General features: G+C 34.9%; 1 protein-coding gene across 1 annotated transcript in view; it reads right to left on the reverse strand.

Moving 5' to 3' along the window:
* Positions 1 to 7,895, reverse strand: part of LOC124539863 (attractin) — a 31,472-nt gene extending 23,577 nt beyond the window's left edge. The window contains exons 1-5 of the mRNA XM_047117220.1: positions 7,556 to 7,895; positions 5,088 to 5,300; positions 4,072 to 4,238; positions 1,855 to 1,935; positions 237 to 489 (exon numbers count right to left, since the gene is read on the reverse strand). Coding sequence (XP_046973176.1) covers positions 237 to 489; positions 1,855 to 1,935; positions 4,072 to 4,238; positions 5,088 to 5,300; positions 7,556 to 7,788 — 947 coding nt within the window. The 5' untranslated portion in view covers positions 7,789 to 7,895. The remainder of the gene's footprint in view (positions 1 to 236; positions 490 to 1,854; positions 1,936 to 4,071; positions 4,239 to 5,087; positions 5,301 to 7,555) is intronic.
* Between the last annotated feature and the right edge of the window lie 6,362 nt (positions 7,896 to 14,257).

Here is a 14,257-nt window from a genome sequence, read left to right on the forward strand (position 1 = left end):
GAAATCTTAAGAGGCTGTTGTTTTTATATTTTATATGTATTAACTGTCGCCATCTATACTATATTTGATTAATACATAGCATTAAATAAGTTACAGTTCATTGCGGCTTAGTTAACGCCGTGTAGTACACTGGGATCCGGCCCACCTGTGCAGGAAGGGCGCGTCGGCGAAGGTCTCGCCGCCGCAGTTTATTGCGGCTCAGCTAACGCAGTGTAGTACCCTGGGATCCGACCTACCTGTGCAGGAAGGGCGCGTCGGCGAAGGTCTCTCCACCGACACGCAGCAGGTGCGCGCCGAGCGGCACGAGCGCGTGGCCGGCGGCGGGGGGCGGAGCGCCGCGGGGGCGCGCGCCCCCCTCGCCCTCCTCGCGCCACGCCCACCGCCACGCGGCGCCGCCCGCCGCGCCGCACGCGCCCCCGCCCCGCCCCGCCGCGCACACGCACCCGCCCGCCGTGCACACGCCGCCGCCACTCGCCGCGTTACAGTCGTCTGATACACCACATTATTCACTTTACTTGGTGGTAGGGCCGTCTGGGTAGGTACCAACCCCTCACCAGTTATTCTACCGCCAAATAACAGTACTCAGTATTGTTGTGTTCCGGTCTGAAGGGTGAGTGAGCCAGTGTAACTACAGGCACAAGGGACATAACATCTTAGTTCCCAAGGTTGGTGGCACATTGAAGATGTAAGGAATTGTTAATATTTCTTACAGCGTCATTGTCTATGGGTAATGGTGACCACTTACCATCAGGTGGCCCATATGCTCGTCCGCCAACCTATTCCATAAAAACAAAAACAAAAAAACACAGATCTTACAAATTTAGAGAGTTCTTCTATTGATCATTCATCGCATTAACATTTTATTAAAATCATAATCAAAATGAGCCGAGATGGCCCAGTGGTAAGAACACGTGCATCTTAACCGATGATTTCGGGTTCAAACCCAGGCAAGCACCACTATATATATGTGCTTAATTTGTGTTTATAATTCATCTCGTGCTCGGCGGTGAAGAAAAACATCGTGAGGAAACCTACATGTGTCTAATTTCATCGAAATTCTGCCACATGTGCATTCCACCAACCCGCATTGGAACAGCGTGGTGGAATATGTTCCAAACCCTCTCCTTAATGGAAGAGGAGGCCATTAGCCCAGCAGTGGGAAATTTACAGGCTGTTACTTTACTTTTTTACTTTTTTAATCAAAATCAAAGTATACTTTATTCAAGTGGGCTCTTACAAGCACTTTTGAATCGTCATTTAACAATTAAGTGAAGCTACCACCGGTTCGGAAAGTAGATTCTACCGAGAAGAACCGGCAAGAAACTCAGTAGTTACTCTTTTTCAACATTTAAAAAGATACAGTCATGTTAGTCAATTTTTAAGTTAATACAATTATTAAATTAATATATCCTGCCTGGAAGTCAACAGGTATTAATATGTATTAAGTATTACACTCTAAGTAATCCACTTCCAGACACAGGCACCACTGAGCCACTATGCTCTGGAATAAAGATGTTATATTTCTTATGCGAGCAGATACAATAAGATTGAACCAAATTTACAGTCGAATTATAATATATGAAACACACAGACCTCACACAAGCACAATCCTCTCACAGGAACTAGTCGTAAAAACTAACACATCAAATGAAATACAACATAATTCATAAATAATACATTATATTACCTACAACACTAATGTATATTTTTAATTTGAAAGACACAAATATAATTTTCCATTTCTTTCGCTAGTTCTTTCGAATTCTGCGAATTCTGTCACTCGATAAATAAATAAAATATTTAGATATACAATAAGAATTATGCCTTTAACATCAGACAACTATGCCGACTCACTTGGACATAAGGGCTGATCACACGCAACGCCGACCCAGTTCGGATCACATCTACACGAGCCCTCATCGCACTCGCCGTGATCTGCAACAAATATAACAATCCAATTAAACTCAATGACCAATAACATACATGAACCACATATTATGTAAAACTATAAATTCATATACAGAATTCTAGAGACCGCTTGTTTTCGATTTTGTTTTTTTTCATCCAGATGAATTTCAACAACAACAACAACAACAGCCTGTAAATTCCCACTGCTGGGCTAAAGGCCTCCTCTCCCTTTGAGGAGAAGGTTTGGAACATATTCCACCACGCTGTTCTAATGCGGGTTGGTGGAATGCAAATGTGGCAGAATTTCTATGAAATTTGTCACATTTAGGTTTCCTCACGATTTTTTCCTTCACCGATGAGCACGAGATGAATTATAAAGACAAATTAAGCACATGAATCAGCGGTGCTTGCCTGGGTTTGAACCCGCAATCATCGGTTAAGATGCACGCGTTCTAACCACTGGGCCATCTCGACTTCCAGATGAATTTGGTACGGTAATATTGAATGACATATGTATAAATATTTTAGACCGTGTAATGCAAACCCTCGAAGACCCTTCGACGTTTTATCGAAAGGGTTGACGGTTCGAAGCCTCAAGAGTGCACAATGTCTGTTGAAAGCGCATAATCCGCTGTTAACGAATTCATCACATTCAGGCATAACAGGCTTTTTCCTTTATTTTATATTTTGCGAACGAAACAGTCAACGACATACAATACTAATAAATATATCCTTTTTTAATCTATATTCATATTATTATTACATTGTATAAAAAAAATGTACTTATTGCTGTTTGTCCCTATGAGTGTTTTGATCTTTAAAATTACACAACGGATTTTGATGGGATTTTCTTTAATAGATATATTGATTAATGAAGAAGTTTTATACATGCATAATACATGCACGATATAGTATATTCCATCATGGTGTTCTAATGCGGGTTAGAGGAATGCACATGTGGCAAAATTTCTATGAAATAAGACACATGCAGGTTTCCTCACGATATTTTCCTTCACCGCCGAGCACAAAACGAATTATAGACACAAATTAAGCACATATATATTCAGTGGTGCTTGCCTGGGTTTGAACCCGAAATCATCGGTTAAGATGCACGCGTTATAAAAAGCCAAAGCCCTAGCCGGGACATAACTTTACTAAGTATAACTGTTTACCATAAGGTTTATTTTTTTGTCATGTCATATTTATAAATAAATAAGCGACAATATCACATACATTACTCTGATCCAAATGGAAGTAGCTAAAGCACTTGTGTCATGTTATGGAAAATCAGAAGTAACGACGGCACCACAAACACCCAGAACCAAGACAACATAGAAATCTAATAATAATCTACATTGACTCGGCCGGGAATCGAACCCGGGACCTCGGAGTGGCGTATCCAAGAAAACCGGTGTACACACCACTCGACCACCGAGGTCGTCAAATATAAACCATTTTTTAAAACAATGAGGTATATGATGATAAACGGCAACTTCCACTAAGTGACTTTAATATAAATGTATTTCTTTTGTTTTATCGATTGCCTATTGTTTGTGTATTATGTAAAGAAATTTCTGAAGTAGCGAAGCGAATACGACAGTCTTAAATAATATATAATATAGTTTACAGGTAAAAAATAAGTGCCGTTTGTAGACTCAGTAGTAATTCTTTTGCAATTATATACGACAAAAAAAGCAGTAACTCATATATACCTAATTATTTCTTACAAGCACACAGTTTCGAAACCTAACAATTAATTAGCAATTTTATAAACTCATACTTATTTTATTTTTATTTAGGAAGGCAGCTAAATGCCGCATGGGGTATGTTTAACTAAGGCTAGTTTAGTCTGTACGCCTTCGATTGAAATATTGAACTTGTGATAACTCATTAATAAATGTTATAGCATACGTGATCAAGGTAACTCTGGCAGATAAGTTCAAAGACCTACAATGGACGCTAAGATGCATATAAAACAAATTCGCCTTCCGCCATTACGATTAGATCTTTTAAAATACACAACATTTCGGTTTTCATCGATAAATAAATTGATTCAAAAGGTAAGTTTATAAGTATAATATATGCATATTATAGTAGAAAATTCGGGACTTTCCCGTTTTTTTTAATATATGAAACGTACACACAAAAACATTTATTACTTACTAGAACAATTCGTACGATGATCGTTCGAAGGGCAAGAGTACGCCGCGTACGTTACATTGAAGCCCTCCATCGCGTACGCATCGTCCGAAAAGAAATGTAAAAGTACGCTCCCGGAACGAGCTATCACTTGACGAGTCCAACCGGAATCCTTATTATCTATCACACCACTGAAATAAACAAAAAAACATTATTAATTACAGATATTTAAATGGAACTTGCATGTTATTTTTTCAAATAATGAAATCTAATTCGCCTCTTTTGTTATTTTTTTTTATATGGCAACATTTCTTGTATTTCCACGCAAATAACATTCTAATATTTAAGGTAACTGTTGTTTATATGATTTTAATCTTGTAACATTTTATTTACTGCAGACCAAAGACCTACTAAACCCGATATAAGATGAGAAGCTGTTTGTGTAATGATAAATAAATCTGCGGACGGTTCTGTTTGTAGTTATATAGATGCAATTTCTAGGTGTATACCAATGATATTCTAATAAACAGATATGTTATATCAATACTAAACAACAGAAAAAAGTGCGCCGCGCCTGGGACCGTTTATTTTACATTTCGTTACAAGTAAAAAGGATAGCTTGATAAAAACAATAAGTAAAAGGGATAACTAGATGTTTTAATTAGGTAAAACGTATTACTACGTAATTATGATGTATTATAACGTATTACTACGTAAAACGACTAAAGGCAAACGTTCCAATTAGGACGTTTTCTAGTCTACACTTTTTGCGCGTTAATAACATATCTGTTTACTAGAACATCATTGGTGTATACAGTATTGTAAAAATATTGACTCAACCATTTAGAAAGTCAAAGTGTTATGAAATGATGAATCACTAAAACAGTAGATATGAGATGTAGTCAATTTACTAACTCAAATTTGTATACAGTCATATGTATTTTATAACAAATGCGTACACATCAAAGCGTACATTTTACATGTCGTACCAAACGACTCTGGCATTTTGTTAGCAAAAGTAACAGAAACAATATACATACCTAAAAACAGCCAATAAACGCTCCGCTCGTACGCTGTCACCGTCGTACACGTACAAATGGTCCCAACCACATTCCGTGGCGAAGCTTTCCAGTCGTACACGCAGCGCGGGAGGGTTGGGCCCGAGCCGCGGGGGTACAATCAGCCACGAACATTGTGTACTCACGCTGTAGTTACCCGGACCGTCGGTTATTATACCCGTTGGTTCGGTTAATCTGTTGAATAAAAACAATCATCATAAAACTCTTATCGATAACTAAACAATATTTCTATTTTTTTCCTAATCATTGTTGGTTTAACAGTTTCAAATGACACAATGTACCTAAATTAATTTTAGTAACCTCTGACTCCCACAGTAGGTTAATTTTAGTAATGAAAGGTCAAAATCAAAAAGAAATGACAAAAACATCAGTAGTTAATTTTCCCCGAGTAATATCAGTCGACAGACCGAGAGACTGGAGATGGTCTAGTGGCTAGAATGCGTGCATCTTGACCAATGATTGCGGGTTCAAACCCAGACAAGCAATCTAGTGGTTGGTGGTGAAGGAAACATTCTGAGAAAACCTACATGTGTCTCATGTCATAGAAATTCTGCCTCATCTGTATTCTACAAACCCACATTGGAACAGCATAGTGAAATCAGTTCCCATAGTATTCTCTGCAAAGGGAGATCCCTTTGAGGAGAAGACTATGGGAAGGCTATTGTTTTTGTTGTTGTAAATATCATGTGAACGAAATACTTATAGATTTATAATCTTGTATTGAATAATATGTATTGAGGCACGGCTTTTGTGTATCACCCTTGCATTGTAGTTGTTTTTTATTAGCCTTCTAACTAATGATTATGTTTAAGAACATTGTCCGAGCCGGTGAACAGAATAAAAAAATGTCTACAACAAACAGTCACACATTAATCCCATTATATACTAAAACATTATATTAAACATTAATTCGAAACACAATATAGTAACAATAAAATATGTTAATTTAGACATAAATATAATCAGTTTGACAATGAATCATTTTATTATATTGTCAACAGTCATTGTGTTTAAAAAAAGATGTTATCCTGAAATCATGAACCATTAATATGTGACAACAACTGCTCTGTACAGAAATAGATACATTTTATCAGACATATATTGTATTTCAATATATCGCTATTTCAATTGCAATTAGTAAAGCATTATATATAATATAATATTACAACAATAAAAATAGGGTTGGGATTCTTGACAAATTTTTGACCTTAAATGTTCTTAATTAAGATTTGGCGTATGTATTATAATGATGAGCAAATTTGTCGGATTATAGCAAAAATGTATGTGCAATAGTGTGTTCAATCTCTGTACCATCTCATGCATAATCTATAAAACAACAATCTAACACATTTAAGACAATTAAGGCAGAGTATTCAGACCGTTGATATGATTATCAGCCCACCTAGGGATTAAAACCATGTTTCTGAAGCAGTAAGGTATTTCAATTTTGGTATCATATTCATATACCAAATTATATATTAATTACATAGTTCATTAATAGTAAAGTAGGCTACATAGTGTGCAATAATCAAATCAATAGCCTTTATTATTATGTTACTAGTATTCAATTTATAAATTTGTTCATTCTTTCAATAGTTCACTATCAAATGATCTAAAAATATAATAAACTTTTGATTCTAGGATATACACAATAAATTACTTAATTAACTTATGAATTATATTTATTATGCTACTATTATAATTATTTATAAGTGCTTGAGTATCATATAAAGTACCTAGTAAGAAAGAGGTTATATGACTTATATCTTTATAATTTGAAATATTTAATACTTAAATTAAATTCTTAAACTTTGATAGACAACATACTTCAATGTTGTGAGGAGTTTGACTATAAAACAATACTACAAACTATTATGTTATTTACTAATTGAGCTATAATTTAAAAAGTATACAATTTAAGCATTATTAAAAAGTGATATTAAGACAAAGAGGTATTATAAGAGCTTAGTATCACTGTCACAAATGTACGAAACATTTTTATAATCTGTAAATATACAAAACATACTGCATATATCAACAATGACTCTATAATACTTAAATAAAAAAATATCAGCTCTACTTGATAAAATTTTCTTTATCTTTTTATTTACTCATAAAGATGTGTCGTATAGTTCGTGTATTGTGTACACTCTACATAGACTGTGTAATGTATTGTGGTCTTCCAATGTTACTTAGAGAACATATAAAAGCATACGTATAATTCGTTGACAAATGATCGTAATAGTTTTATAGATAGATGCGACCTTCAAGCAGAATGTCAGGATGAAATAAAGAAGCCAAAGAAGATAATTGGATAATCCTGCATCGATGTTTTCGCGAAATCTACTTCGATGACATGCCGTCTGACAATTAGGTCACTGAACTAGCAATGGGAATTCGTAAGTAAAAATCACAAAAGATGCACTTACTTTATTTTCCCGCCGCAATGCTGGCACTGGGGACCTTGCCAGCCCTCGTAGCACACGCAAGTATCATTTTTACACACACCATTTAGGCAGTTATGATCACTACACTTAGCTAGAACTCCGTGACAAAACAATAACACTATGAGCACTGAACATAGGAATGGAGAGAACCAGGACCATTTTCGTCTGTATTTAGATTTGAAAAGAAATAAAAACATTTGCAGAGATTCTACCATTTTGATGTATGCATTTTCAACGAGTTTTGTTAACTTATCGCGGACGTTAATAGCGGTCGTGCGTCGTGTAGAATCCGACAATTCGTACGGTACTAAATGCGGTGTTGTTATACTCTGAAAAATAATTACCCTGTTTTTATTATGACGTTAACAATAATAACTATTGAATAGTACTAAAATGAAAAAAAAATATGAAGCACGCAAACACAGCTAAACCTATTAGCTGTATACTATAAAGTTAAGAAAAATAAAAAATGTTCCACGTACTTTACAACGTAGGTTTTAGTAAAGTTTAATGTTAAATTGGCTTAAATTATAATTTTAATTGTTTTAAAATACTTTTCATAATCATCATTTTGTTAAATCTGTAAAAAACTTTATTTTCTTTTAAATTTATTGCAAGCCTATAAAAGTGGTAAGGGGCAGATAATAGTAGCACTGATTTGACATTAGGTTATTGCCATTAATAATATAATCATTGTGTATGATACATCTTTTTCTTCTGTGGTCAATTTATAAATATTGTTAATTAGTTTTACTTTAAAATAATTTAATATAATACAGTAAAGTTATTAAATAGTTAATTGTCTTTCTTTTACTTGCTTTTTAATATATTATAAAATAAACAGCGACATCTATTGTATCCTTGATTAAGCTTTACGAAGAAGCTTTTGTTATTGCTGTACTAGATGGCACACCGTCTAGTTAACATAAATAATATGTACATTCAATTTGAATGATTTAAGTTTATTACGGACAAGAGAGGCCACTACCTTTGACATTATCGAGATGAAGCTTAAACCCGATGGTTCGCTATCGCTATTCCGCTGGTATATGAGTTGATTAACTCACATAGCCACGAAGTGCGGATTTAATGTCTGGACTCGGCTGAGCTATTACATTTCAAATTTAAGTTTAAGTTATATCACATTGTTGGAGGCTTCTAAGGCAAAAATAAATTTCGATTGCTTTCTTCAAAGAACTACAGTATTTTTTTCTGAACCACTCTTTGGTATCGATGACAATTACTCAACGATTATAAAGATTTTAAATGATGAAATATTTAAATTAATTCGATATAAAATATTTTTTTTATATTCTGGTCATTTTTTCATATTTCGCATGTCTCATCAAGACGAACAAAAAAAATTACTATTTACAGACATTATTTCAGTGAATAACGTTATTAAATATTTCGAAAAACATTAGTTGACCTTAGTGCTGCCATATTAAATAATTGTACTCGTCAAAAGACAACACTTCATTTTTGTACCGTTCAACAAGTCTCGATATTAGGTTTCATCGCCATTTTAAGTAATAACAATAAGGATTCTACAATCGAATGATTATTTTTCTTACCATTGAATACTCTTCCGATTACAGTAATACTATAAAACAATATATAACTCAACTGACGTAAAAAGAAGCCTAACAATACATTTTTTTTAAAACAAATAAAACCTAACAATTTTTACTTAACGATTTATTTATGTCTTTTCTGTAATAAAATAATTAATTATTTTAATTACCGGGCTATTGGACATGCCTAAAACGCCTGAAAAAAAAAGAACATTTGACTGTTGGATTATTGTTATTAGCAGATATTAGTAACTAAGAAATTAAAATTTAAATCAAACTCATAAACCGTTCGGAAAATGGATTCTATTGTGAAGAACCGGCAAGAAACCCAGTAATTACTTCTTCCCACCTCAGAATTACAGTTAAAGTAGTAAATTTCATGTGTCGCTTTGTTTTTTGTTCATCGCTTTTTCATCTTTACTTATAATCTTGTATTAGATTTATTTGTCAATGTTTTTTAACATGACCTATAAATTTTTAAATGGGCAAAGTTAAAAATAACTGTTAGCATAATTAACACTCCATTGTTTGTATAGAAGACCACTGGGTACACTACACACAGAAGATTTTTTTTTTAATTTTTGTCTGTCTGTCTATTTGTTCCGGCTAATTTCGGGAGGGACTGGTTCGATTTTGGAGAAACTTTCACTGGCAGAAAGCCGATGTAATCAGAAGTAATTTAGGCTATAACAATATTTTTTTGTTTATTTCAGACCCATACTCATACTCCTCGCAGGCACAGCTAGCTATTATATATACCTATTATATTATAGATATGATATAGCAGGACATATATGACATCTATCATGGTTTATGTGAAGCAGCCTCTATATTCGAAAAAACTAATTGAAAGTTTAGGAAGGTAATAATATAAATAGCGGCGCGGATATACTAGGTATGCCAGGTGGACCGAAGACCTAAAATAGATGTAATTTTTGAATGATATCATTCCAGATCCAGAGCATTGGAGTCAGTGACCGCAATAGGGGGAAGTTGATGTTTAGCAACCTGTAAAGGCAGATGAGCAGATGGATTGTGATATATTTTTATCCCGTCACATTCTACCGCTGAGTAATATTTAGTATCGTTTTCTTCTGGTCAAGGGTGAGTGAGCCAGTGTAGCTACAGGCACAAGGGGAAATCTTAGTTATAAAATTTGGAGGCGCTTTGAGTATGTCTGTGTTGGTTGATGATTGAGATGAATAATCATCAGAAGACCCATTTGACAATTGTATCTGAAATTAAATAAAATAGATCAACAAGTTATCACTTTCAATCTCATTTTCCGAAAATACCCTTATGGCGCTTATGCTTTTCTTCCACTGACGATGAGAATGTATATCATATAATAAAAATGAACATGAAAATAAGCTAAAACCTAGATTACACGTACGCGAAGTGGAAAGGCCTAGCGAGTATTTGTCAGCGCTGTTCATTAGTTAAGAAAACGCCTGGAAGCGCTTTTTTTTGTAAAAAATTAAGAATTCCTACTCCTAAGTTAAAGGAACAATGGTCTACCTAAAATGTAAACTAAAAACTAACAAAAGTTGATGATAAAAAGCAGTAATCGAGAACGGTTCCGTTGTTTTTTGTTTTACTAAAACAAAACATTGTTTTAAGAAAACGAAACATCATGTAAATTAGGTACTGCAATTTTCTTTTGTTGGGGAGAATATTTTTTGCCGTAACCATCTCCCCTCGGCCCTTGTTTCGAATTAAGGTTCTTACAGACGGACTGACAGTGAAACAAAATAAATAATTATTATTACATAATATAAACAATGTCGCTCACCGATATCTGTCCATATGTATGCTTAGATCTTTGAAGTTACGCAACGGATTTTGATGCGGTTTCTTTTAATATATAGAGCGATTCGAGAGGAAGGTTTTTGTGTATAATACATGGACAATATAGTAAAGAAACACTGATAATTTTAGAAGTTTCTAATGTGACGTCGTAAATAAACAAATTCTGTAGTATATTTAGTGTCAGCGTTGCACCCTTGCGAAGTCGGGGCGGGTCGCTAGTACCCAATATAAAGTACCTAATATTAGAACGAATAGGTACGTTATTTAAATTTCAAACTATAATTTTTCTTTTTAAATAACGAACTATTTTAATTTTTTATTTTTGGTTATTTTTAATACAATGAAAATACCGTTTGAAAGTAATTATTATACGTTTGTCCATGTGACTGTCTTTATATCTATACTAATATAATTAATGTGGACGTAGCTGTGTTACGCTTTCACGGCTAAATTACTGAACCGAATTGTATGAAGTTTGGTATGGAGCAATCTTGAAACCCAAGGGAGGACTGGTTTTTATATCTAAAACTTACAACCACAGCTAACAACAACAGCGCGATTTTTATGAAATTTTCTGGCTTCCGTACCATTATCAATGTCTGTTGTATGGATACCTCTTAAAATTTAAAATATCTTAAAATTTAAGAGATTATCATTTATCGGTAAAGACAGATGTCTTTCATAAATATCGTTATAGTGGCCGAGATGGCCCAGTGGTTAGAATGCCTGCATCTTAATCGATTATTGCGAGTTCAAACCCAAGCAGGCACTGAAATTTCATGAGCTTAATTTGTGTTAATAAATAATTCATATCGTGCTCGGCGATGAAGGGAAAAATCCCGAGGAATCCTGCATGTAAACTAATTTCAACGAAATTCTGGCACATGTGTAATCCACTAATCCGCGTTGAAGCAGCAGTGCGGCATTGATAGAATATGCTCCAAACCTTTCACCCTAAGGGATAAAAGCCTTAACCTTAGGGAAATTTACAAGCTGTTCATGTATATATCAAGGTTCATGAGATACAACCTGGTGACAAATGGACAGAAAGTGGAGTTAGAACAGGGTCCGATCTACCACTTGGCTACGGAACCCTAACAAACGGCCAAGATCCACACGTAATCCTAACTTAATGTTATAAGTGACATTGTTTATTTGTTTGTTCGATGTTTGTCACGCTTTCACGGTTTAACTACTGAACTGTCACGCTAAACTGTCACGCAGATGAAGCCGTAGGCTAAACCTAGTCGAGTGTAAAGTTCATTCTGTATTTCCAGCAATAAAACCTTTTTACTGGTCTCACTTAATATATTTTTCTTCATTTTAGTTTTAAATATTTATTGTAAAATGAGATCTAATCTATACTTCTATACTAATGCTATAAATGTTAAAGTAACTCTGTGTGTTTGTCACTCATTCACTACCAAACCAACGAATCGCATTTGATGAAATTTGGTGTGAGCAAATGATCTTGAAGGACGAACATGGGCTACTTTTTTTGGCTATCACATGACAAGCAACACTCTAAAACGCGAGCGAAGTCGCGAGTGACAGCTAGTTTTGTTATAATTAAATGAAAACCGTGATTATTAGAGAAAATGACAGAATTTTTCGAATCAGTTAGAGATTAACTGGCTTTTAGCCTCATCTTATTTTGCTAAAGCTTAGAGCTTATTACAAATGCTGGTTTAAAGATGATTTGGCAGATGTCTATTGGAAATAATGTGCTTTATAGATGCGGATACCCTATTTTCAAGGGCGAGATAGAAATGTATTTATAAAACATTTTTGGTTTTTTTTTTATGGAATAGGTTGGCGGACGAGCATATGGGCCACCTGATGGTTAGTGGTCACCATCACCCATAGACAATGACGCTGTAAGAAATATCAACTATTCTTTACATCGTCAATGTGCCACCAACCTTGGGAACTAAGATGTTATATCCCTTGTACCTGTAATTACACTGGCTCACTCACCCTTCAAACCGGAACACAACAATACTGAGTACTGTTATTTGGTGGTAGAATATCTGATAAGTGGGTGGTACCTATCCTGACGGGCTAGCACAAAGCCCTACCACCAAGTAAAATGCTCACATTAATTGAAATAATGCTCACTAGGCTTTGGAAGTGCGTAATTCAGTTAGGATTCATCGGTTCTATCAATGGGCCATGTCGGTTCTTATGACTAATATAATTAACCTCAAGGATAACCTGTTATCTACACAGAGCATAATATTGCTTGGTGGTAGGAGTAGTTGGTGCAAGCCCACCTGGGTAGGTACCCGCTCATGAGACATTAAGCCGCCAAACAGCAGTATCAGTATTGTTATTTTCCGGTTTGAAGGGTGAGTGAGCCAGAACTACAGACACAAGGAACATCTTAGTTCCAGGGGTTGGTGGCACGTTGATGGTGAAAGAAATGAAAGAAATTACAGCACAGGACCAAGTGCTTAACATACTTTCTGAGGCAGGGAATGAACACACTTCCTGATCCGAATTTACTGAATTCGATCCAAGATATATATATTCGCAATAAAGGGAAGAAGTGACGAAAGGGTCATAATGGTAATTTTGCAAAATGAGTTGTAAATTTAATGAGGTTAGCCTCATTTTTCAAACTTACCGTTCTGACCGGCCTTTCATCCATCATTAAGGTAGACTAGAACCGACTGACCAAGCGTAATTGTGTATAGCCCAAATTTAACACGCGACTTTTTGTTTTTGAGTTCGTGTAATGGTTCCATTATAAACTGTAAAACATCTTCTGGGGTAGTGAAGCGTCTGAAATAAGTGTATTTTTTAACGACACTATACTCATGGCTTTGATGCTTTTTTCACTTTTTTGTTTTAGTTAGGTGTGGTGATTTGTAGCTTTTCTTATTCCGTAAACATCATGAGATCTTCGCTGGACTTCGTTGCCTTTCTTGAAAGGCGTAGCCCATCTTGATTAAATATATTTTCTTTTTTTTTTCCGGTACATAATTCCGTTGCCCAAATCGCTTAAATCAATTTTAAAACAATTTCATTATGTTCAATTATGGCTGGGGCATAATGTCGCTAAGAAAAAAACATACAAACAAGTAAAGAACACGATGTATCTAGATTACTCTAAAACCGAGCTCCACTGACTTTGTTTTTAAATAATTTATATATTATTAGGAAGATATGTCTGTTGAATTTCTAATTAGAAACATGCGAACCGTTGTCCGTTAAATGTTATCTTGTAAATTTAATTAGAAATGCGCATTTGAAGTCTATTTTCATTTTGATTTTAATTAAAGCATTACTTATTACTTCA

This window comes from Vanessa cardui, chromosome 23 (assembly GCF_905220365.1).
Source record: "Vanessa cardui chromosome 23, ilVanCard2.1, whole genome shotgun sequence".
Classification (NCBI taxonomy): Eukaryota; Metazoa; Arthropoda; class Insecta; order Lepidoptera; family Nymphalidae; genus Vanessa; species Vanessa cardui.